The sequence below is a fragment of the Acanthaster planci genome, linkage group LG16 (assembly GCF_054643075.1).
Source record: "Acanthaster planci isolate LZ-2023a linkage group LG16, COTS_SCS, whole genome shotgun sequence".
NCBI lineage: Eukaryota > Metazoa > Echinodermata > Asteroidea > Valvatida > Acanthasteridae > Acanthaster > Acanthaster planci.
Window position 1 is genome coordinate 10,131,490 of NC_141792.1, and position 26,921 is coordinate 10,158,410.

At 45.7% G+C, this 26,921-nt stretch overlaps 2 protein-coding genes across 3 annotated transcripts; one reads left to right on the plus strand and one right to left on the minus strand.

Moving 5' to 3' along the window:
* Positions 1–19,649, plus strand: LOC110979109 (metabotropic glutamate receptor 2-like). Its single transcript, XM_022234649.2, has 6 exons — positions 1–842; positions 12,042–12,348; positions 14,640–14,828; positions 15,284–15,483; positions 16,311–16,461; positions 16,853–19,649. Exons 1-6 carry the CDS (start codon positions 240–242, stop codon positions 18,145–18,147), a joined length of 2,745 nt encoding a protein of 914 aa, XP_022090341.2. The 5' UTR covers positions 1–239; the 3' UTR covers positions 18,148–19,649.
* On the minus strand, positions 2,594–25,946 carry LOC110979110 (integrin-linked kinase-associated serine/threonine phosphatase 2C-like). Of its 2 annotated transcripts, none has more exons than XM_087147356.1 (9): positions 25,862–25,946; positions 24,780–24,955; positions 24,263–24,380; positions 23,268–23,468; positions 22,125–22,212; positions 21,209–21,330; positions 20,611–20,812; positions 19,924–20,092; positions 2,594–3,562 (listed from the first exon to the last, which is right to left on the minus strand). In XM_087147356.1, exons 2-8 carry the CDS (start codon positions 24,946–24,948, stop codon positions 19,949–19,951), a joined length of 1,044 nt encoding a protein of 347 aa, XP_087003482.1. In that variant the 5' UTR covers positions 24,949–24,955; positions 25,862–25,946; the 3' UTR covers positions 2,594–3,562; positions 19,924–19,948. The 2 variants fall into 2 exon arrangements, with proteins under 2 accessions (XP_087003482.1, XP_087003483.1); XM_087147357.1 differs by having other exon boundaries at positions 24,780–24,930; positions 25,862–25,928.
* Between the last annotated feature and the right edge of the window lie 975 nt (positions 25,947–26,921).

The following is a 26,921-nucleotide window of genomic DNA, read 5'->3' on the forward strand; positions in this document are numbered from 1 at the left end:
CATAATCAAGGGAGAGGGACGCGGTATGCGCATCGTGGATTGGGAGCTCTGCCCGAGATCGGATTTTCATTATAAAATTACAAGCTGAGCCGACAAGGCTGCCGAACAGGTTATTCGGGGGTATAGGAGCGCTTGGCGACGCGACGAGTTGTGTTTAGTCGATAAAAAGCTCAACGGAGAGGAGGGCGAGCATTGCAGGTGTTGCAATTGGGGAATCAGGAGCCGACAGCGCCGTCACCATGCCTTCACCATTCTCGCGTGCCAATGCCGCGCGATCATCGGCCGTGATGTTTCTCCTGTTCCAGCTTCGTTTGGGAGCGGTTATGGCCAACGGTGCAGCGACCACGCCCGTGTGGAACGTGGGTCGGAACGGGAATCGTTCAGACCCGCCCCGACCGCTGGACGTGGTTGCACTCGGCGAAGGGACCGAGGACGGGGAAGAGAACGTCGTCGCGGCGGTGGAGCCCGGGGATGTCGTCCTAGGGGGACTGTTCATGATCCACCAAGCGGGCGAGGGGGGCGAGTGCGGGGCGCTGGCCAACCAGATGGGCCTGCAGGCACTGGAGGCCATGCTATACACGGTGGACGCCATCAACAACTCCACCTTCCTGCCGGGATTTAAACTGGGCGTCCGGGCGCTGGACGACTGCAACCAGGAGTCCCGGTCGCTGGAGCGGTCACTGGAGTTTGTGCGCCGGCCCGTCTGCGAGAACGACTCTGGGGTCGGGCAGGGTCAGGGACAGAGTCCCGAGTCGGCCCAGGTAGTGGGCGTGGTGGGCTCTGCCTCCAGCCTCAGTTCCATCACGGTGGCCAACTTGCTGAAACTGTTCAAGATGCCACAGGTAAGTTGAAGTGGGAAGTTGGGCTTTTCCAACTTTCAGAAACTTCAAAATACTCAGCTCCTTTGATTAGAAATCAACCGTTAGTGATTTTTGCATACTCAGCATAATTGGCTTGCCAGTCGAAACAAAAGTCGTGCTGTTATTAAGCTATCCATTGCCTCTTACTGAAATTAAATGAGAACCTCCATCTTCAATTAGTGGACTTTTCTTCCGCTGAGCAGTTGTGGAAAGGCAAAGGGCCAATCCCATTATAATGGATGCCCCCAAATGTTGCCTCAACAGGCGGGAGTTCTGCTTTAAAAAGCCGCATCACTAAACACGTGCTGCAAGTTTTCTTGTTTCCTTCCCTTTTTCTTTCTTAAAATCAATTTCTGCTTAGCCACTTTGCTAGGCTGGTTACATTTATGATACATGGACCCAACTCACTGAGCGTCTGTACTCGAAGCGCTTGTCCGAAAACAGGTCTTCTCTCGTCAGCCGCTCCACAAAAGATCAAAAATAACACATGAAACGAAGCTCGAATCCCACCCCAAAACGCAATCTAATAAAGCGCCTTCCCATGGGGGTATTTGCACTCCCTCGAACTGGAATCAATTTATTGTTTTCACTCTATCAAAAATTCCCCCACGCATGCGGTAAAATGACGATTTATCACTGAAGCACAAGGTTAAACACTAACAGACACGACATATCGCTTTTCACTGACAACCGTTATAGTCAGCGGTATGATAAACGAGTCGTCGGGGTTGTCAATTAATTCCTAGAGCGAGAAAAGGAAGAACGCGTCTACCCTCGTGTCTTCCCCCAGGATGGCCGACAATGTTTTCCCGGGGGCTCGCTCAAATGAAATGCATGTCGGTTCGGGAAAACAAAGTCCAAAAATTTATTGGTTCGCTATTAAGATACGACGAAGAGGAAGTTTTGAAAATTAGAAGAGCCTACCTTTTTTTGCGGAATGACACGGTGCTAACAGTTTGCAACACACATTCTGGGCATCAATTAATGCTGTTTTTTTGTGATACGCCACCAAGGGCGTCAATCCGTTATGAAAAGTAGGGGGGAATAGCCCTGATCAGAACAAATGCGAGTGCGAAGTCCTGAGCGGCGTAGGGTCCGGGGCCTGTGGAGTATATAGTAGATGCTTGGTGGTGTCATCCGAGACAATTTCTAGCTATTTCGCCATTTTTTGTAACAAATTCGTTTGCAAGGTTATACATTTTCCGGGGCCCGTGGAGTATACAATAGATGCCCTGTGGTGTGATCCCAGACAACTTCTGGCTACTTCAGCCATTTTTTTAACAAATGTTTTTGCAAGATTATACATTTTCATTTAGGTTTTGAAAAAAAGTGTGCAATGGTGGTGCGCACACTTGTTATATATTAGCGAAACGCGTGAATGTTTACAGTGATCGGACAACGAACATCCTGCGATATGCGCCGAATGCGCTGAATATACGGTTATGACAGACTTGAACTTCGCTGGTGCGGACGGGAACTTTCTACAAGAAGCTTGCTGCGCTGGGTTTTTTCCTCTGCATGAATGCAACACTTTCATTAAGTTGGGAATTTCGAGACCAGTGTGGTTAAATCCTCCAAATTAATCAAAAAAGAAAGAATTACATATATTTAAACTCAACCTGCTTTGGCACAAAAATATAAGTACCGAACTTATATGTGGAAAGCTGACCTGCCGACTCCAGTCGAGGAAAACTTGCCGAGACGAACCCAATCAAACACAAGGCAGCAAAACATTTGACGAGGTTAATGCTAATTGCATTTATTACACAAACAGGTCCTGTAAAGGAAACAGTCTTGTAACTCTTCTTTGCCGAGTTCATTTCTGTTACCTTGGCAACGGTGTCTGTAAAGTGGGGACGCAATAAAAAATATCAAAACCAATTACGAAAAATATCAGCAAAAGAATCGAGAAAAATCCATCCGCCATCTTGGAAAAATCCACCATCTTTTAGGCCTAACCAGGGGCTGTCTCCGTCCATAAAAACGGTCAAGATTCGAAAACTCTTCTTGGGCCGTGTCCGAAACGGGCTTCCAGAGCTACGGCTAGGTCTATTATCTGCGCGTCTCAACGTATTTTCAATGGAGTGAAGACCTAGACCTAGCTCTAGACAACAGAGTCGGTTGCAGCCTAGTTTGTACAGGTACCAATCCATTCTTGTAATCGTATCTTCAAGAAGCCCCCCTCCCTTGGTAATGGCTACAACACCCTACCGCCCGGGGCAACTGTTTGTACAAACACTGCATAATGCCTACGAATTCCGTCATTACCGGGGGGCACTTCGAGTGCGGCGGTCTCGTGCTCCGATTGGTCTCTGCCGACAATCGATTAAGTCGAGTTCCCAATCTTTTATTATTTAAGAACGTGAACATAAGTCGCAAGTAGATGGGTAGCGGGGCAGTTTTGTGCTCGTAATACGTGTAGTTACTTCAAGCTTATCTGTTCGTCAAGTCGTGACGTTTCTCTGACGTAAAGTGGCTCGAACGTGGAAGCATCAACTGTCATGGGACACCGTGCGTCTGGGGGCTGGACTTGGTCGTCGCTGTTGGCTACCTCTCTCCCGGGGTCGGTTACCTCGTCCCCGTTGGCACAGGTAGCACGCACCCACATTCATTCCACTTGGCTCCGCGCTGCCGTTGACCGTGGAAGAAGAGCCCATCGGGATCGGTTGTTGTGACGTATGTACCGGGCGGTTCCAGCGTAACTGCGCAATAAAAATAGGAAGCTCGTCAAATCGATGCCACCAATGCAACATGGTACAAACTCACCTTTTCAATACAATGTAGTGGGTCTTAGTAGAGTAAACACGTATCAGCGAACAGGACACACATAGCTTGCAAATACGGGTTTGGCAATACATGTAGCTATGACGGCCACTTCGGGACATACCACAAAATTGTAAAGGGACACTAAAATGGTACCACTGATGTCGTTTAATGAGTGATTGCATCGGTTGACGAGGATGAAATGGCACTTCTAAGACACTACTCTCTGCAGATTCCAACCCGTCTTGTATTAACACAAATACTTCTTTTGCAACGTCACTAAATTCTTCAAGCACTACATTTGGCAAACCATATAGCTGGTGGTAAGTTCACATAAAACGTTTGAAATACCACGCTGCTGTTGTAAACAGGCGATGAATAAAAAAGTACCTGTTGAATGGCAATAGTCTTGAATGTTCCCGGGGGGGAACTGTTGCCAACCGTCGTGACATAGAATGTTGGCTAACTTTGACCAGCAATATAAGATGCCATTAATGTTTGTGAGTGAAAAAGTCCGTTTTTTTTCCAGGCCTTCATTTCATTAACCCTAACAGTCCCAAATCCTCCAATTTCAATACGACTTTACATACACCCTTGTGGATTAGGGTTAAACTATCAATTTATATTCTGCTGCAATTACCGCTACTGCAAACAAAACTTCCTTAGTATACGACACAAACCTGAATATAGTGCATACTCTTTTGACACGTCTTTTTAATGAAATTCAATTAACGAGTGTGCAAAGGGGTAGTGATTTTTACTTTCTGTTAAAGGCCCAGGGTAGTTCATGTATCATAATATACCAGGCAAGATATGGGGCGGAAGGTTACCCCCCCCCCTGTCCAATCCCTGTACACACTGTAGACTATTGTTACCTAACACATCCCCCTAGAAGTCTGTAAAGAATTCCTGAGATGCCGATCAAACAATGGCCAACACAAAGGCGGGGGGGTGGGTTCTCTCCGTCCCATATCTTGCTTCAAATGTGTAATAAACGGACACCACATGAAAAAGACCCTTCCAAGTGGTACACAGATGCATGGGTAGTGTGGGACGGATCACATAGTAAATCGGTAAAGCTTTTTGTGCGTCCTGGCGACCGCAATACCATTTTGAGAGGTAGGTTTGTGCGCTGAAAGCTACAGCCTGGACCCCTCCTGAACAAATACGTCCACGGCAGGAAGACGTTCACCTGCTGCCTGTGTGCACGGTGAAGATTATTTAACTTTCTCAACGCGCCGCGCTGCCGTGCGAAGATCGCCCTTCTGTTGGCAAAACAATCTTCTTCCACTCAGATGGGAATTCATGACCGGCGAATTCCGCGTGTGCAAGTGCGACAGAGCTGGCCGAAAATTTCCTTGAGCCGCTGAGACCATGGTAACAATATGAATAATAATGTCGCGACCCAGTCCAATTTGGAAGCAACAATTGAATACGTTTGGCTGATCGCTATCGTGTTTTTTTTAAATGGGGGGGACAGCAATAAGTGGAGAAAAACCCCAAGATGTTTCGATCAGCTGTTCAGCGAATTAAACCACAGAACACGCTTGCTCTTAGGAGCGAGTGAGTTTTCATGAGCGGTCAAGTAAATGCGTAACACACCAGCCGAATGTTAAACTTCCATGAGTTCGCTTAATATGCCTTCAAAAACTCGGACACTGAGCGGCCTGATATGCAAAACTCTTATTACATCCACAACCTGAAACGGTTCAAAGCCGCTCAATGGCACGTAAGTATCCCCTCAGTTCGACGAGGGATAGGTATGCATCCTGCGTAAAGCCCAACCGTGCTTGATTTCACACGTAGGCCAAGAGAAAAGAGAAGCCTTTGTGAGATACAAATCAGGGACGATCGGAGGACTCTCTGGGGACTGCAAACGTACACCTCTCTGCACGGTCGAAGGAAGACCGCGTCAGGCAGACGATCTTCAGCTTTTGATATCGCCATTGAAATTAAGAACACTCGCCAATAATTTGAGAGGCGCCGAACAACGGGCACGGGGACATTCATCGCAAGTCAACACACAATCAAGTCGCAGAGTTCCTTTTTGAAGACCGACGCCGCTTTCTCCCCGACCGTTACGATGTAACAGTACCCTCTCGAAGAGCGTACGTGACCAACCGTGCATGCCCGATGAGAGTCCAAATTCGTTACATTTCATTGTTCACTTCATTAATTGACAATATGGTTGCTTTTAACAAACACGTGTACAGTGTACATTACTTTGTAAGTGATACTGTTGCACGGGCGACGTAATCTCAATACGTCAAAAGTTAAAAAAAAAAACATTAGAAAAACCACAAAAAGATAAGGCTTCCGGATAATGAATTACATTTCCAAGAATGTCCGAGGGGCTGACGGTGGAGTGGGATAATGAAGCCAAGTTCGCGGAGAGTTCAGGCCCCATTCAGGTCCGAGGCAAGATGGGTCAAAGCTGACATCTGAACCCCGCCAACACTGACGACAAGTTGCTGTTATATCAATCAAAAATATTAATACGATCGACGCGATTGTAAAAAAAAGTCACGCCGCCGCCGATTACGAACCGGCGGCGTTGCCCGTCGCGTCATTCCGAGACTCGCGAGAAATGCACACTCCTTGGTCGATGACGAAAAGATGGAGGGTGATGAGAGATGTGCTTGGTTACTGAAAAATGTGGTAAATGTTGAAGTAAGGTGAAGGTCATGTCAAATGTGAACTTTTGACGGCTTTTTTGTTCCAACAGTGTAGGTTTTTTAACTCGAGCGTGACTCTGTTTTCACAACACAAAACAAAAGTACCTTGCAGGCGAGCACGGTTATTGACATGGAGGTTTCGATCAAGTAGAAATTAAACACCTGTCGCCAATCACTCATTTTACATCAGTTTTAACCCTAACCCTCCTCAATCCTTCACCTGTTGGAGGACTGACGAGTGTTAGGGTTCATACTGCTGACGAAATCAACATTTTCAGTTGTAACAATACCAGTTGACACGTTGCATGAACTGCGAGCATTTACCGAAATCCTTGGTCTGTGTGCTCATACAAAACGTTATTAAAAACACACACACAGACCACGAAACTAAACTCCTCGTTGAGCCCATACCGTGTTAAAAGTCCTCTGATGTCGTTGCCACAACTATTTTAACGATGGTGTTTATCGTGACTTCAAGCCAAGGTCATGACCGACTGTGAAGCGCAGGTGACCCGAATGGCTGGGGCGCACGTGTGTAGCATGTGTGGTCGGCTCGGTTCGCGGTATGTAATGTGAAACAGCTTGGACGACAAAAAAAATAAGGACTTTTGAAAACCTGATCATGTTCCACCCTATCTGAGTTACTCTGGCAACACAGATACTACGGGATCACATATCGTGACGAATCATCTTTCTGTTTAATGTTCCCGCGACTTTTCCATGCATGAGCTAGATATTTTGCAATATTTTAGCTACCAAAATAACCTTTTTTTCAGTTACCGAGATATCAACACGGCCACCGATGCTGTATGTTGACTGCTGTCTTGATTCCCCGCGCAGTTAAACAGATTAGTTTGCGTGTCAGTTTGGCCGTTTCCTTGTTTTTCAAGGATCGGCCTATATCAGTGCGTCGATCTCATTTTACAAGGCTGGAGTGATGCATTACCTGCTCCGTCTCAACACACGGCCTGGTATATTTACACAATTTTAACAGAATTAACCCACACAGTAAGCCCTCTGTTCGGCTCAATCGAATATCTTAACGACGACTGGCCAGTTTCTGCTCCTCGTTTTGTTTCTCTGTTCCCTGTTTGGCAAGACGTCATTAGCCACTTTCAATTTGTGGTTCTCGATCTAATAAGATATCCCGGCGTTTATTCCAGTGGAAAAGGGCAAGGCTTGTAATTTGTCTTGGTTAGTGCACGAGTCGCGGCTTCCTATTTAGAGCGTGTAATGGATGGCTTATACTCCTGTACGCCCGGTAACTTTTACTAAGGAACCGATCGGAGGGACCAAAGGTTGATAGGCCCCGAGCCCCCCCCCCCCATCTTGCCTTCTGGGACAGTCATCGGGCTCGTTTCGGCACTCGACAAAGTTCTAAATTAAGCCCTTTTACCACTCCGATCTCAAAGGCCGAGTGGCCTGAAACATTCCTCATGCTGTTCACTTGTGCTACTTCTGTCAGTTCATGGTTTACATTAATACACAATACGCCAGTTACTGTAACAACGGCTGAGATCTGCTTTTGACTTTTTTGCTAACTTAAATTCACCGTGCTCCTTGAACCTCAGGTTTTGCCTTAATATCCCGCGACTGAGACTTATTGAATAGGCCTACACAAACTGAAGATATTACCGTCTATCTTAAGGTTCTCATTGAATCTGTAAATGTACTTGCACCATTCCTTTAATGAGGAAGTTATCTCGAAAACGGAATTGTGCAGTAAAATTTTAGAATTGCGGTCTCGTGCTGACTCTGCACATGTACTATGTGTGAAAGCCCATCAACGACTACATTGTTACGCCCACACAATCTCCAACAAGACTTCGACGTCTATGTCGGTTTTTCCATCATCTCGTCTCCGCAATCGGATCATTGAATGTCACATTTTTTATCAGTTCTCCCCAAAGTAAAATTACACCGTAGACAACCTTAACCTCAAGGGAAATGTGCTTGAGCCGAGTATTCTGAGCCTTTCACCGTCTCGACTCATCAGCTTTGAAGAGGCCTCCCTTCATCTCGGATTTTCTTCCTAATTTGGTGCCACTGAAGGGTCTGCACGAGTACTATACTATACGTGTTTTCAACCAGAATGGTAAGAAATGTGTTCACATGCATAATATGGAACAATGAGGCATGACGGTCGAGTCCAAGTGGTAATCAGCAGGGTCACAACGCGATCCAGGTGTGCCGGAGTGGGAACCAGCGAGTCCAACCGCCTCACTGCAAGACCTGCACTGGTCGAAGCGCAAGAAGCAGACGCGAACTGACGTCGGAATGGAGACAATTCCCCCTGCGCCATCCCCCGGGGGGCTTTAAACGTCGCCCCCATAATAACCGCCACGGCACCACATTACAGGCAAAATATCGAATTGCCCACCAGACTTCCCATCGGCAAACTTTTCTTCAGTTAACATTCTGACAACACCGACGAGCTCCCCCAAACGCTAGGGCGCCAAACACGATTAATCAGTGAATAATGAAAGAAAACATTCTGTTTTTAATCAAATTGACTGCTAATTAGTATTTCACACGCGACGAGCCAAATGCGTCATCGACAGTCGAGGGACAATACTTCTGGCTGAAACTCCGGGAAAAATAACGTCATTGGGATATCAGCCCCGCCAACGCCCCTGTAGTTTGCGGTTACAAGGTGGCTTTTCAACAATAAATTCTCGGAGGGGAGGTCGTTTCAGACTTCTTGTCATATGCGTGGACTGTTTTTGTGTGTGGGGGGGGGTTACGAATTCTGGCGCATTGTTAGCTCAAAAACACCCTTGATAAGCAAATACGACACCAAGAGAGAAAATTTAAAAAAACACCTACAACAGAGAATCGGCTCAGAATGACACCAACGCAGACTTCCACGGCAAATCAAAAGGCAGCAAATATTTCCTAATTCCTAATCCCAGTTTGCTCAGGATGCTGCACTTAATTTCGTGATGCAAAATTAAATATCTTGTCCGCTGTTAAGGTCTACCATAATTTGCCCGATTCCTGATTTTGTTTCTGATCATCAGTTTTTATAAGCTAACCTCAAACAAAAGCTTCTTCGGTCTCCTGCAGAGAGTGGAGAGTAATTGCCCTATTACTGCTCGCGGGCGCAAGTCCAAAAGAATCCTGCATGTGGCTTCTCGGGTAGGATTTTATTCGCAACCATAACGTGATAACGTCGGAGGACGTGGCAACGTGCCACACAGCTCGATCAACACAACTTGATGTGCCAAAAAAGACTTATCAGAACTCTGAGAAATCTGTCTCGAGGCTGTCAAATTGAAGATCCAAACCTTGTCAAAGAAAACAAAGTGGACCTGCGTCATCAGAAGTCCCGGAGCAGCAGATGCGATGTTACAAATTGGCCATATTACTGTAATAACCCAATCCGCGGGAGAGCCCAAGGCCGGCCTGGATTGCAATCCAAGTTCGATATTCGACATAACATTTTTCAGTCTTTCAGCAGTTAATAATGCTATCTACTGAAGATAGCCCGGCGCCTTGGAGGGAAATGCATCGCGCGCGTCTAATACTCGCCCGTTATCGCTCCTGCATGTGTTTTCTTGTGACCAGCCAGCTTTACCCAACTAATCTCGAGAGAGGCAAGTGCCCCCACTCTCGAGTTGTTTGTACAGCTACCAGACCTGAACCCCTTGGCCTAGATCCATAAACGGAAGCCCTACTCGCTACATCTCTTCCTTCGCATGGAGGGGGAAATCACAACATTCTTGGCCGTATCCCGCTCGCCCAGCATACGTCCACTTAAAAAGAAGAAAAAAAAGGATGCCGCGGTTCGCCTTGTTAAGGGAATTGGTTCTCCGAAAAGACAGCACGTTTCCTCCTCGTAGACGAGTGCATGAAGTGATTTAACATGTATAGGGTGCAGTTCGATGGATTGCTGATCTGAATTCAGGAAAGCCAATTTTACTTTTAGCGGGTTGACAAGTGGGAGGTCTATGGTGATGGCATTAATTTGTGTCAGCCCTTTGCATGCATGATTACCCTAAATATTCCAAGTGGATAACATTAGAGTCTGGAGACAAATAATAATCATCTGCAAAGACACTTGGATTCCTATTTCTTTTTTACCTCATCCCAACATGATTAATGATACCACTGCTTAAACTACATGCTACTTTGGTTTGTCAAAGTACAGCACGCAGACCAAGTAACGCCGCATGGCACACTAACTTCGTAGCAAGAACCTTCATACCACACGACATCCCTAACTTGAGGAATGATCGGGTAATTAGTGCGTGGCTGTACGACACTGCAGTGATAAACTCTGGCCAAGTAAGAGTTTCATACTCTGAACACCCCCAGAAATATGTACAAAATGTACATGTACATAAAAGGCCCATCTCCATATTTAAGCCCAATAACACCAGGGATTTCTTGTCCTGGTATATACGCATGAAGCACCCCCCCGCGTTCAAAGTGTCCTCGTTCCGAGATAAGTTTGTTTTTAAGGGCTCGTAACATGTCAACGGCACGCTCAAGCTGTCCACCTCGTTCTTATTCGGCCATCAATTCATTCCTAAATTTGCAGGCACTGACAGATACGCACTCGACCAACTCTCCACGAACGCCGGCGGAAGGTAATTGAAGGGCGATGTTGTGTCGGTTTTGTCCCCCGGATAAAGTTTGAGTTGTGGTTTACCGCCGGCTTGACTGTTCATTTAAAAACCGTTGCGAGGCTAAACAAATACATATCACCGTTTATGTGGTTTCGTGTTTGCATACAACCCTCTTTGTTCATTTCTGTCGGGGTGAAAGTCAGGGTTTTAAAAAAAGGCCTTAAAAATATGCACGAAAGGCCTGGTGTTCTTTTCGATTTGTTTTTCTTTAATATCCACTGTGATGCACATAGAGATTGCTGTGGTTATCGCAGACAAGGGAGCTGAATGATAATTACAGTTTCATGGCCAACGAGACTGTGCTACATTTTCAAACGGCTTTTGTTCCGTTTGTTTTTATTAAGTTATTACCAAGACGGGGCTCGTAATTGGAACCTTGAAAGCTTGGATGCGTGGAATAAAGGACCGAATCGATATTCGGAGATACAGAAGGCTCCCTCGTACAAAAGGCGCTTTGAAATATGGAAGACCACATAACATCATATTTCTCGCTGGAAATGAAGGCCGCATAACTCAGAATCGAATAGACATTACTTTTTCTTTTCATCGTGTAGAAAATTAAAGTTCCAATTTGGGCCTCAAGAAATATCACGTTTTAATACGGTGAACCGATGCCAGGATTAATTCCACCCGGTAGGCCTATTAATCAAGGTACAGATGGTGCCGAAGCAGTACCTGCCTATTTCATCTGGTATAGGACCCATTAATCAAGGTGCAGATGGCAACGATGCAATACCCGCCTTACAGTCTTATTTAACTCGTACAGGTGTACTTTTGTCATTCACGTTTACCCAGCACTGTCGCGATCCCTGTGAACATGCTGTTGGCAATACTGTGGTGGGAGCGGGTGGTCACGTGTCACGTTTATCGCAACCAATCAAAACTCTCTTACATGGGCAAGACGAGGTATTTTTTCAAAAATGCAAGGGCAAAGTGCATTTGACCTGCTGATATCCAACAAGTCAATTTTCAGCCAGGCATTGCACGCAACGTGTATGGCGTTTGCAGTCACGAGTATGTCCTATGGCATCAACGCCAAAAGAGCCATAGGCCTAAACCCTCGTCAGCCACCAAATAGGTGTTTTTCCTCTCTCTCTCTCTCTTCCCTGCAGATCAGCTACTGGTCCACCAGTCCTGACCTGAGCGACACCCGCCGGTTCCCCTATTTCTTCCGCGCCGTGCCGTCCGATCAGTTCCAGGCCCAGGCCATGATCGACATCGTGCTGCACTTCAACTGGACCTACGTCTCCATCGTCTTCGAGAACTCCAACTACGGCGTGCAGGGGATCGAGGAAGTTAAGCGGCTGGCTGCCGACCACGACGTGTGCGTGGCAGTCAAGGAGATGATCCCAAGGGATGGGAACGATTCGGATTTCGACGGCATTGTGGCGAATCTGCTGAAGGCGACTGATGCACGAGGTAATAAGACAGACTTCATCTGTAAAAGGCTTTATTCGTCAAGGATAACAGCATCCCTGTCGTTAAAAAGTAAACGAACTCTATTTCTGTTGTGGCAAAGCAAGGAATTCCGTATTAACACTATTCCAGTAAAGCTAAGGCATGTTTCGAGCCTCCCAAACAAACCAAAATCGCATGACCAAAACGAATTGCGGAAAATACATGAACCATCATCACTCCGCGGTACCAAACGAATGTTATTATAGGCCAAGTGAATCCGCAAACTGATGTCTAAGGACAGCTGGACGGCTATCTTTTCAACTTGTCCCCTTTTCATTACGATCAGACGACGGTTGAAACACACTCCTTTGCCGAACGAACCAGTATGAAAAGGCCGGGGCATACTTGACGCAGAGGAGGGTGGAATTCGACGTCAGAAACATTCACGAACTAACTCTGGGAACTGCTGGAGTGTTCTCAGTTTACTTTTGGCTCATTACCGACAGCACGGTTAATAATTGGCGTGACGTCACAAATTCGCGTTCTCTCTAGCGCGGAGTATATAAAACGAGTAAGCAGATCCAAATTGAATCTATTAGCTAAATTAATGGTACAACGCACAATCCAGTCGAGAAAAGTTTATGCTATGGCCGATTTCCGACATAAATCTTGAGCATCGCTACGTGACGTCAACGTCTAGGGTGATTCTTTAATCGTGGCCGGCGTGGAAAGAGAGGACGGATCTTTAATCAGCGCAGACCCCCACTACTCCACGTGGAAATCTATACGTCCTGCCGTCGGCATTTCATTTGTAAAACCTAACCGACGAGAGCTCGGGCAGAGGTTCCCGACAGTTGACGAACAGGCAAAAAAAAAAATTCGCTCCGCTCTGACCCTTCGACGACCCCGGGAATATTCACGGCAAGCAGCCGGAATCATCAACAGGACATTCACGCTGACCGCTCCAAATCAATTTCCGCTCCTGTCTTGTTCCACAGCTCTTGGCAGAGCTGTAAACTACGCTTTACAAGGCATGACAGATATGGATTGCGGCTGTAAAAATGGAGCAGCCTCCGCGGCGTCTTGTTATAACTCGATCACGCCGCGGTGCCGGTGGTCCGTGATAGATTTTCCTTACCCTGAAATGCGCATGCCACGCTGTGCGTGGTACAAAATACTGAGGCAAAACACGCGCTCGCACAGTTCGGACGAGGTGGAGATAATACACGGAGGGAAATGAGCACGTGTGCCGCCTGACCTTCGCAAAAATGTCTCCACGGAATGCAATCTTAAATGATTGAAGAGCGAAATGGGAGAGCAAGGATATGTATTTCATTTCAAAGGGGTTGTAGATCACTTCGATCACATTAACGGTCCAGATCTTTACCAAACAATGCTATAGCTTTGGCCCTCAAGAAATAAATTTCTGTCCGACTAGTGCTGCTTTAACCCCAACAGTACCGGGCGTTGTTTGGCTTAGTGTACTCTGTGCTACAAAATACTACTTAACACTCTGAGCCTGAAGGTCCTAGCGCTACAAATTACTATTTCTGGCTAGGTTTATTCCATTGTTACTCGTACAGAGAACAATGAAACCATGCATTCATAGTGCCACAGCACCTTATGGTACATTGTCTTTTCTGTTGCATTTTATGGCTTCAGAGAATAATAATGTCAAGTCCTCTTCCAAGCGACAGGGCTGAGTACTACATTTTACTACTAAGGAGTACTTTGTAGCATTCGGGACTGTTAGGGTTAAAAAAGAAAAACGAAGAAATCGGAGAAACAAGACCATGTGAGTTCTTCCTCTACTCGGAATTTCAAAGGGTCATTGCTGATGAGGGTTTTACAAGTTTACAACCAGTAGGCCTAAACAAGCTGCCATAGACTATACAGATAAATACCTCCACTTCAAAAAATCAGGAAAAATACAAGTTTCTCAGGCGTTCGAGACACATATCAAATTAAAGTCCATTTCCTCATCTTTCACTGTTGATTTTGAGGATATTTCTCTCCAGAGAAGATCAACCCTAAGAAACAGTCATGAAGCTCACTGCCATTTTGAAAACTGATGCCTGCGTTACGCTCCTTCAAGGATTGCAGGGTCGCTTTGCTTGCCCAGAAATCGATAATATCGCCGGTTGCTTTGAGCGATTTAATACATGAATTCTGCTTTTGCCCCAAAAAGTATACGGTGTAAGTGAAATAAAAGGCCAGATGCGCTTAGCAAACACGTTTTCAATGGGAAAGACATCAAGCGGAAAGTGAAATATTCTCTAACATATTCAGCTGTTTGACTTTCCTACATGCAGCTGTCATTCTCTGGGCTCTGGACGAGTCGGCAGACAGGTTTTTTGAAGCCCTCAGGCGCGCCCACTCCACGCAGAAGTTTACATGGATCGGCAGCGACTCCTGGAGCGGGAGACAACTGTCCACGTTTGGCAACGAGGATCTGGTGGAGGGCGCTATTACCATACAGCCCATGTCAGTTCCTCTACCGGGTAATTAATGATCGCATCATCAAATCAAGAATTTTTCCCCAAACCTCAACGACAGTTTTTCCCGTCAAGTCAGCAAAACACCATCAAACCAGTTCATAAGAAGATGGACCCTATCTCGCCAAACCGACATCGATCGATTCAGGCCACCCATTGGTGATACAGACGCACACCAAATCGGCCAGTTCCGAAACGAAACCAGAACTTCTAATTATCAATTTCGAGCCAAGCCCGTAATGACTGAGACCCAGAATAGATAGGCCAGTCAGTCCATCAGCAGGCAAAAAATCCCGCCCAAAATCGGCAGCTCAAACTACAGAAATAATTGCCGGATAAGCTGCCTGTCCAAAATGCACGAAACGGGCGCGAAACCGCGATAATCCCGGCAGCACAAAATTATGTCCAGACAAGGGCCATACTATTACCTCCGTGTTCCGTGTTTATTCTACTCCATGCAGGTTTCGACGACTACTTCACCAGCCTGAACCCCATGACCTATGACCGTAACCCCTGGTTCGGGGAGTTCTGGGAGGAGCATTTCAACTGCACCCTCCCGCGCAACACCAACACGACGGCCGTGCGTGGGCCCTCCAAGCGGCGTAGATGCCCGGAAAACTTGAAACTTGGGAGTGAAAACAACTACTCCCAAGAGGGTCAGGTGAGCGCTGTGCAAAGGCAAGGTTCAGACAGCCTAACCTTTTCGTGATCAAACAATGAGGTATTGAAACTGCAATGGAGGGGAAAAGAGTCTTCCCTCTTTCAAAATAATAAAAGCAAGTTCTGTCACTTAGCCGCCATTTTAAAATCTACATGTACATACATATGCACAATGACTGAGCACACTTGTCAGAACATTTGCGAACCGTCACGACAAAATGAGCGTCAAGCCGCATTCCTCTCTTTCCTATTTTGAAGGTTCAAAATAATCTTGAAGTGGAGGTTAATTTGGGGATTTTGTAATGTTTGGAAAGACTAACTCGTCTCCTATTTAATTCCAAATATTTCGCAGCATCAAATAGTTAAAAATGTCATTTTCACAGCAGTTTTGACAATAGCATTATGCATGCCTGGTCTGAAATGTTGAAACAATGCCGGAACAAAGACGCAAAGCTGCCAGACTAATGTCACATTGTCACCTTATACTTCTACCCTAAGTGTTCCATGTATGTGCCATTGGAGAGCTCTTTTTCCGCTAAACTCAAAAATACCAATATCTCAATTTTTGAACATTCCGACTTTCAGCTCATTTTGTGGTGACAGGTCACATTTGAGTTATTCCCACCGGTGCACTTAAGCTGAAAACATTCTGGTCCAAGATCCGTAAAGCTAGAATTTCCCACAGTGCAAAGCTTCCTGTCGCATACATTCCAGATGGAATTCCAGGCTATTCATACATACATATACACATTCCAAGCGAGCACTTGAGCGGTATCCAGACGTCGAATTGAATGGAAGCAATTGTTTCATTTTCTTCCGTACCCGCAGATCCAATTTGTGGCAGACTCCGTCTGGGCATTTGCACACGCCCTCAGAGACATGCACAGAGCCCACTGCTCGGGGGACGGTCTTTGTAAACGGATGCAGCCGGTCAAGGGACACGAGCTGAGGGAGTTTCTCCGAAATGTCTCCTTCCAAGGTGAAGCAGATAAGATGCATGCTGCTCCTGCCGTCTGAGGAAATGTGCATAATTGAACTGCCGATGGCTTTGTCAGAAGCTACTGAGAGGGATTAGATGCGTAGGTCGGCCTGATCTAGTCATTAATATACATCTATGTATTAGAAGTTGGTATTCAAACAATCGCACAAGAACACGATCTCTATGGGCCAGTGCACAAACAAAAACAGGTCCAGACTTCCTCCAAAGTGCATTAGACATGTACAAATGTGTTTGACTGACAGCGGGTAATTCAGCATCTACATTTCTGGAGAAAGAAAAGTTCATCTGAACTGACCGCATTTTCGGGTTCACTGCTCTGCATTTTGCCTCTCAGAGCACATTTTGAAGTTTTGCTCTTCTATTTCCGTAGGTGTATCTGGCACCAGGTTTCGCTTTACTCCCAACGGCGACGGACCAGTGCACTACAAAATCCTCAACTATCAACAGGTGTCTCCCAACAAGTACAAGTTTGTTGAGGTGGGCTCTTACAAGGACAGCCTGACGTTGAATGTTGGTGCTGTGCGTTATCGCCTCCAGGATGATCACTTTCCTAAGTCCTCCTGCTGGCGCCCCTGCAGACACAACGAGATGAAGTTCAAGCGGGACGGGGAGTGCTGTTGGAGCTGCCTGCTGTGCCAGCAATTCGAGTACCTCCAAGACGAGTTCACCTGCACCGAGTGCCCTAACGGCACCAAACCCTCGGCAAACCTCACCGAGTGCACCGACATCCAAGTGAGGTACCTGCAGCCCAACACGTCCAGCGCTATATCGGCACTCGTGTTTGCGACCGTCGGCGAATTTGCCACGGTGTTCACGGCCTGCGTCTACGTCAAGCATCGAGATACTCCTGTGGTGAAGGCCTCGGGACGTGAGCTGAGTGGTCTTCTCTTGATTGGAGTCTTCATGTGCTATGCACTCACCTTCCTGTTTCTGACCCCACCTTCCACTGTCATGTGCGGCTTGCAGCAGTTCCTGATGGGGATTGCATTCACTTTATGCTACGCGTCCGTGCTGGTCAAAACAAACAGGGTGTACAGGATCTTCACCTACGGAAAGACCACAACCAAGAGGCCCAATTTTATCAGTCCCTTGTCGCAGGTTGTCATCACACTGATCCTTGTCTTGGTCCAGGGGTTTCTTTCTATCACCTGGCTGGCTGCCGTGCCTCCAGGCTCAGTCAAACATTACCCAAATCGGGAGGAAGTGCAGATAGTCTGCAATGCGTTCCTGACATCAACGTCGCTCCTCGGACTAGCGTTTCCACTCGTTCTGCTTGTCCTATGCACGGGGTTCGCTTTCATGACTCGCAAGATCCCGGGACATTTTAATGAGGCTAAGTTTATCGGATTCACCACGTACTCGTCTTGTATTGTGTGGCTGGCTATGATCCCCGTATACGTGTTGACCGTGTCAAATATTGAACTACGGATTGTGTCCATGTACATAGCGATCAGCCTCTGTGCGACAGTGTGTCTTGCCTGCCTGTTTGTACCCAGAATCTATTTGATTCTGATACGTCCAGAGAGGAACGTTCGAATAACCATCAGTACCGGGCCACGCAAAATGAAACTGACCGGCTCGGTGTATCCCAACTCGTCTAGTAACATCAGCAACCACAGCCCATATTCGCATGTACCGGATCAGGGACGGAACAACACTTTGTGACAAGTATGGGGAATGGAGCATCTTCACTGGCAATGGAGTCAAGTCGGTCCAAAGACGGGGGCAGGATTCCCTTGTAAACGCACTGACTTGGACCCATTCAGAAACGGGTTTGAAAGTTCAGTCAGAAACGGCTTGATCTGGTCCGAATGGCTCACTTTGCCGTTAATTAAATGAAATGTAGATACAGGGTGGCAAAAACTACACATCAATGTGACAGCGAACTTTTTTCTTACAAGTGTTTGTTGTGTGTTTGATCAATTATACTGCCGGACACCTTCTGGGCATGAGCTTGGGCAATCAGTCTCTGTCGCACATGGCCTCGGCAGCAAATTAAACAAAGTGGTTTCTTGCTAAAGAACTACACTTTTCTGATATGGATTGTATTAAAAACCTGCTCAAACTTGCACCAAAACCAAAACGTGAGGATTCACCCATACCATTTTAATACAGAGAGGCAGAAAAAAAAAATGGTCAACCCTAACCCCAAGGGTTGCTGGCCCTAACCTTCCCCATTCACACAAAGTTAAACACCCATATGGGACTTTGTGCACAGAGGCTGTTGGACTTTGTTTTTCTGAGGTATGCCATACCCAATGCAAAAGCCAGCTTTTATGGACCTACCAGACCTATCCCCACAGAATTAAACACTTTACTACTGTTTAATTCTGTGTGGTTGGGGAAGGTTAGGGTTAAAGCATCTAAATGCACGTACAAAGTGCCTGAAAGAAAATGAAACTAAATGTGGTATCTATATAAATGTGTGCTTGACTTTTTAAACTGAGCAGGTGTGCCCCGTTTTTGCACGTGACCTGAGAAATTATTTTCTATAATAAAGTCATCATCGTATCAAATAAAAAAAAAAAAAAAAGAAAAATTGACAGAAGCAAAAGTGGCCATGGCCAATTTGCTCACGCGAGTAATTACCTCTTGTAGCACAACACCGGGCAATGGTTCTTGTTAAGAGAGTTGGATCTGTTTCATGGAGCGGAAACGTACCAAGTGTACCAAGCACAAGAACCATTTGCTTTACCAAAATGGCTCAAAAAGTTTGACAAACTTTGTATGGGGTGCATTATGTAAAGCATGCGCATCGTGAGAAATTGTCTGCGCACCTGTTTCACTTTCACTACCTTCACCTCCGAATGCAGCTCACTTGTTACGAAGCACTATTAAAGTCTTTCCAGCTTTACTGTGCTCTTTCTATTTTTTTTCTTGTAAATAACAGTTTTGGCCACAATAAGCACATAAATATTATGGCTACATTTTCAAAACTTCAGAGGTCAGTCAGTTACACATGTCAGATCAAAACTCAGAAAAGACTGTTCTTTGCACATGCACAGATACACAAATGGTTTCCCCCTTTTAACATTATTTATTTCACGACTGTACATAACATTATCTTATTTGAAATGCTGCAAGGATCAAATTTGGAAATACTACCCAGCTACTTTGTTGCTGAGCAAATGGATATATTTGGAAGAATAAACGCACAGTGACAAGCACTCTTGGCACAGCTTTCTTGCCTTGTTAATTTGTGAATGTAAGGTGTGTTTTCAAAAATGTGGATTTAAGGAAATGGTGTGACGTACATGCTGAAAACTATACCACTTATATTCTACTCTTGAAGAGCAAAAGTCCAAAGATGTACCTTCTGGGCGAGGAACTCTTTCTTTAAAGACTTTTTTGAATTCGAAGAATAATGTTGGGAAATACAACCAAAACAAAATAAAAAACAGATGGGAACAAAACTTGGATGCTTGTTCAAAAGTCAGATACCTTGATGAAGCATTTTCCTCCCTGGCTATGTCTTAGAGATGCTGACCAAGACCACAGTGACGTTATCTGAGCTGCCACGTCGGATGGCCTCCGACGCTAGCTTGTTGCAGGCCAATTCATATTTTGTCTCATCCAGGGCTTTTCCAGGAGCCGGTTTTATTGTCTTGTCCTGTTTTCCATAACATACAAAATAAGGTTTAATATGACTTTAAAGAGAGATTTTCACATGCTCAACATCTTCCAGGTGGGACAGAGAATATGGCTTCTTACAAATTTTGACGTCAACCAACAAAAGAAAGATGTCATTTATTCCTTCCTTACTGGTATTACTCCAATGCCAAGTTTCACTCAATTGAGCCTTATTACTAGTTAAATATATGTTTCAGCTCCGGGGTGCTGACTACAATGTGCTAAGATCGCTCTCAACTGGGCAAGCATAACCAAATATGTCACCAATTTTCACTTCTGACAACCAGGGCCCAATTTCACGGCACTACTTACCGCAAGCGAAAAATCGGCACCGACTGTTGCGGGAAATTCTGTGCTTACGGCGAACATATTTCGGGTTAGCGAGGAATTTGGGATTGCACGCATGCGTACATCCCGTAACCAAGGATTCTGTGCCGTAAGCAGCGCCATGAAATTGGGCCCAGTTCAAATCAATCCCGACGAGAATCAGCCGCATACCTCAAGGACGTTTTGTATGAACTGCAATGCTGTGTCTGAGCTGAATCCCTTCCACAGCCCGTCGCAGGACAGCAGCAGGTAGCGGTCACTGTCCGCCAGCTGGCATTTCTTGATGTCCGGCACGCAGGAGACGCCGCAGTGCTTGAAGCGGCCATCGCCGATGGATCGCGAGACCTCCAGGATGCCCTGCACACGGCCGTCTCTAGAAACAAACATGGAGTAGACATGACAGTACACAAGATACTTTGCCAAGGTGCTACCACTCCCAAGTACTTTTTCATACCCCAAACTTCCGTTGTTTACAATTCTTGAACAAACTCTTCAACAGTAAATGAGTTGAAGTTTCAGCGAGCACCAGTGAGGCTTGGAAATCACAACATGGTCCAATGATGCGGACTGACAGGCTTTTTTCTGTATCGAATTAGGCAGCAAAATTTCGAGAGCCATTTAAAAAATTACAAATCGGCCTACAGTCCTGGCGAAGACGGCATGGCTGAAAGTCGCGCATGCACTTATGAAAGGCGGACGGCTGAGGCCACTTTTCCTAGACTGGTGCGGCTACTGCTAGCCCTAGCCAGTAATTCAGATGTGGACTTACTTGACTGTACCGCCCGCCTTCTGTATCCTCATCCTCTCTTCGTACATGGTGGGGTTGTGCTCCTTGCTCAGCGGGATCAACGACAGCTTCTGGGTCTGCTCGTTGAATCGACACAGCATCGCCTGTAGCAACAGACCATCACATGACATCAATTTCAAGAATGACACAAACAACTAGGGTCTTGTGAAGTTCATCACTGATGCATACGCTCGGTCGATACGTATATTGAAGGAGATGTCACTCTTCCCAATATTACTGTGTACCAAATTCGAAAGTACTCTTGTGAGAAATTTCGATCGAAGCCTGGAACTCACATATTCACTTTTTGGTTGTAAATACACATTTTGTTCTGCAGTTAGCTTGTAAGGATGCTGATGACAGCCACAGCCAACTGACCAAGATTAGAACAGAGAAGACCTCAATTGAGCAACATACTGCTACAAAAGCCCATAAAGGTAGGGGTGCACCAGCCCTTGTACACAACCTCACGGTGCCAACGACGGGATGAGTTTCACTTTACACAAATGTGGCTGACGTTTGTGAACATCAAATTAAACAAATACAAAACGACTGTAGACAATGGTTACATCTGCTTGAGTAGAAGAGACGCCATTATTTTTCTGTGGCAAGGGCTTAGACAATTCCGAGAAAGGCATGCTTTAGTTAAAGGTATAATCTCTTGACATCAAACAGACAGCGTGACAACTTTTTCAGAGCAACCTTTATGTTTAGACTAAGTTTCGTGTGGATGTTTTCATGTAAAGTTCACAACGGACACATCCCGTCTTATTTTTCCCGTCTGCCTCAAAATGGCATCCAAAATAGAAATAAAAGTTGAATGAAGTTTCTGAGGCTGCATGTTGGATGCCAAGGAGCTCAGATTATACCTTTAAGCAAAGCCAGAGGGGTAGAGGACCTTACTATCACCCAGGTTGGCAATGTACAAGACGTTATTGACTGCCATTACACAGACTGCTGTGGAACCATCCTTCCAAACTGGTTTCCTGGAGGATTCAGACATGGAGATTGTCAACAGGTAATAATCAAATGAGCTCAAAGTTTTCAACACCTTAACCCTCCTATGCTGAAGTCACTCTTTGGGTCATTTGGTAAACACCTCAAAGAAGCACAGCTGTGTTGTGTTGTGCACTGCACCAACTGGTCCCTCAAAGGAATATCAGATTGCACTTTTGTGCTGCCCAACAACTGTGCCTCACTGTTTCATGTGCATAATTGTGCAGTAAACCAAATGCACTGAAGAGGACTGCACAAAAGACCCTGGGTCATTTAGTGCTGGTAATCTACTGTGTACACACTGAACCTGTGCATGTTTGAGTTCCATATAGAAACTACATGCTCACCAGTGACTGTGGGCATTTGTGCACATTTGTGCTGTAAAACCAAAGGAGGGTTAAGAGTAGTTTATATTATCCAATGATGGTGTACAAGGTGCTTGGGTATAAAGGATAGAGGGTAAAGGCACCTTACCATATGTACGTTTTTGGGGTGCGTTGCGTACGCGATGCGTTCGTGCATTTCACTTTCACGGACAAACAAACTGACTACATTAACATAACACACATGTGCACCGCGTTTGGCTGTCAAAATTACCCCGGGAGCAATTTTGATGGATACGCAACGCTTGGCGTAAGTGTTGGCGCACATATGGAAAGGGGTCTTATGGCTGCAGTTTTCAGCTGATGTATGGAACATTTGATACAGGAATTGAGATTCAATTATCAGGACGATGTCTGAGTTTGAAATTCTGGTCATCAGACGGCACCCGCTGACAGCTGCTGCGGCAACCAACTGTTGTTGCTGCTGCTGGCACCACTGCTGCTGCAAGCTGCTATTTGATACACCTGCTGGTGTAATCACTACTCGGGTCAAGAATGAGGAGTGCCACCAATGCCCTGCTGCTGCGACTGCAGCGGTTACTTCACTGCTGCAGCCATCGCCGCTTCAACGGCAGCGAAATCCGCACCAGCTGCAGCAGCCACTGCCATTGGCCTTCTGGAGGAGGCGCTTCTTAAACCTTCCATGAACGTGTTGATCTTACTGGGCAGAGGCCTGCTTCAGGAACGCCTCGTCGGTCAGCTTGAAGGTGTCGAGCAGGCAGCGCTTGATCTCTTTGTCATTGTGGCCCGTGTCGGTCTTGGGGAATTTACCGAAGAGGTTCTGGTGCAGTGTCTGAGCTGCGTGCTGGGATGCCCTGGCCCCGCTGTGGCCGTCAAACACCGCAAAGTAAGCTATTCTGGACCTGAGAGAGCAAGAAATACAAACAGAGGAATCAGCTGGCTGAAATGTTCATTTCCCCAAGGCATTTCTAACCATTCTCAGACAATGTAAGCGAGTTGCACTGAGGATGACAACCATGTCAGAATTCTAGGCAATCCTTCAGGAAACTCTACTAAAGTTAATGAAATTGAAAATCACCTTTGACAATCAGGGCACAAGACAGACCACACCAAGGTGACAACCAGGGCACAAGACGGATCACACCAAGGTGACAATCAGGGCACAAGACAGACTACACCAAGGTGACAATCGGGGCACAAGACAGACCACACCAAGGTGACAACCAGGGCACAAGACGGATCACACCAAGGTGACAATCAGGGCACAAGACAGACTACACCAAGGTGACAATCAGGGAACAAGACAGACTACACCAAGGTGACAATCAGGGCACAAGACAGACCACACCAAGCTGACAATCAGGGCACAAGACAGACCACACCAAGGTGACAATCAGGGAACAATGCACATCATTTTAGTCACAACAAAGTTCACAAGTCAAAAGCAGCCGTTGACGACTGACTCTTAAAATGCATTCACACCACATTAAGTACAAACTTGCCAAGCAAAGCCTGGCAAAAAAAATGGCTGCTTTAAAAACAAACCCCCCAAAGCAAAAGAAGAATGTTGCCCTCAAGCTATAACAAAGCAGTTATGCACAAGACAACCCAACAAGGTATGTACAAACTTCACTGAAAATCCCCCCCACCAATAAAAAAACACCCCACATGCTAAAATGTTGTGAGTTTCTTTTACACTGTGGAGGGGAGTGTACTGAAGCTTTCGGTGCAGTCATCCAGCAACGTGCACGCGTCCTGCATATCTTCACGTTCTCCTTTCCTCTCAGCTGAGAAACTCTGGAACTGGTATAAACCTGTCAATTGGACAGCAAAACGTAACATTGAGACACATTTCGGACCTTGCAATGTGGGTAATGGTATTATACAAGTACAACCTTTCTTTTGGACCAAGTGAGCCTAATGCTAGTGTAGCGTGCCTCAAAACCTTACTGATGGCAACTTTGACTCCTTGAACGCTAACAATTCATATTTTTTTGATGTGCATTTTCCCTTCACGAGTTTAAGGGTTATATTTAGAGATGTTCAAGTACCACATGAGTACACAGCGGGTCATATTCAAAACTCAAGTGAGGATGTCCTACAACGTAAAAGCACAAAAAATTATGTTTCAATACAAATTTTAAGTTCTTAAGACCTGAGGTTACCAAGTTGCATTTCTGCACACAAAAAAAGTGATTCTACCAGACACCTACCTGACCCTGCCGAGACTCGTCTTTTCAGCTCCGGCTCCCCTTCTGTTGTCTCTTCCGTCTTCCTCTTTCCTCCCTGCACTGCATCTTCTGCCACCTTTTCCATGCTGAATATTGCTTCGCCGGTTGGTGAGCTTACTGCAGTCTCACCTTCCTGATTTGCAGCATCCATGGTAATTTCTAAAAAATTATGCATAAGGAATACTGTAATGCATCATAATAGTTTACACAGGTCTACATTGTATTCTTAATTTTGGCAAAGTTAAAACTTCAAAATGTTTGAGGACCCTCTCCATTTAATCTTATTTTACTGACAATATTCATAGCCTAGCAAATGGATATGACACAAACTCAACATTTGTAGTATAGCATTGACGATACAGGGCCAACCCCTAGAATCACTGGCTACGATGTTGCGTTGAATAGGAGTGACTCTGTCCAAATCGACTACCCGGTTGGAGGCTACACGGCTAGTCAAAAGAGTTCTTTTTTAGAATGAAGCAACAGAAAATGAATGGAGATTGTCAAAAATATCTAAGGGAAGTCCAAACTGAGTGGCCCTGTTTTTACAGTTGTACCTTACGACCAGCATGAGATGCATCTGTTGTGATGTTGAGATATAAAACAGTATCTGGCCATTGACGAAAGAACCAAAATTTCAAGACCTCATCACTAAAATCATGAAAAACTGAGCCTGAAACTTGAGCTGAGCCCGAGCATGCCGAGGTCATGGAGGTAGGCTAAATAAAGTCAAGTCTGGGTAAGTGCTTTAGTTAACAGTAAGCTGCGGTACTCAGTGGTAGTCCTTGTTTACTTTATAGCACAGACTTAACAACAGCAGTTAGGGCCTACACAACCCGTCCAGTCATGCCAGTGGTAGCGGGCTGGCATGGTTGGTTTTGCTTGCACTCGCTCAGTCATGTCACTTTCGGTCGGTCATGCTTCAACTTAATGAAAGGTCTTACATTCGTCAACTCTGAATACAACTTTTATATACATCGGTAAAAGTCCTTTTCAGCAGTGTAGAAATAAAACATATGTATTTAAAAATAATCAGAATTTTAAGTTTGGGCCACAATATTTACCTGAATACTTGCGAAAAAAGTCCACCTACGTGCCACAGGTCGGAAATTTTTGTACAACCTGAAATGCAAACGTGATTCCAGAGTCCATACCAGTCTTGTTCATACATTGTTAACATAGGATAACAGAGCACCCGACTAGAAAACGGGCTACGGGGGCGCTATACCCAGCAAGAAATGAGACCGAGGGGTACCCCCCCCCCAACATGTCCAATCCCTATACACATTCCAGACTATTGTTACTTAACACATCCCCCGAGATGTCTGAAAGGAATCCCCCAGATTCTTGCAAGACAATGACCAACACAAAGCAGGGGGGGTTCTCTCCGTCTCATACCTTGCTGCATATGGGGGGCGCTGTGGCTTTTTGTGGGGGGGGGTTGCATTTTGCACGCTTTTTTACCCTCTGGGGTGGCGGCTGAAACCGCCGGCTTGATCAGTTGTCAGACGGTAAAGTTAGAAAGTTCAAGTTACGCCAAGACGTATTCCAAAATCAGATGAGCCAGTGTTTCGAGATGAGCGTGCGGCGCCGGCGTATCTCCTGAAAAAGGGAAAACGGTCTGTGTTTTATTTGCATATTTTTCCATAATCGCTGGGCGGACACCTTTGTGATTGGTGAAAAGTGAAACAGGTGAAACGAGTAAAATCTCGTCTCAGTCTCAGACTAGAGCGCGCGAAGACACGCAATCTACGCCACATCACGAGTAAGGAGATGTACGAACTGAAGACACTGCCATTCTGCCGCGTCACTGGAAACCAACGGCGAGCTTTGACACAACAGGCTACCATTTGCTGCTGCAAATGGCAAATTTCTAGCGTCAAAGCAAGCGAGCGTTCGGCGGCAACAACAATTTAGAAATTGGCATACCCGGCATTTAACTTGTGCGATTAATTTTTTTTCATTTGCCTTCACGTGAGATGAAAAAAAAAATCACTTTTCAAGTATCCATCCCGAGCAAGTTTGCGAAAATTGTAAGTTTCGAGGTATACGCCAATGGCTAAAAATAGGGAGAAACCGTCAAAAATTGACGGACGCATTAAAAGAAGTTCACATAAAATGGAT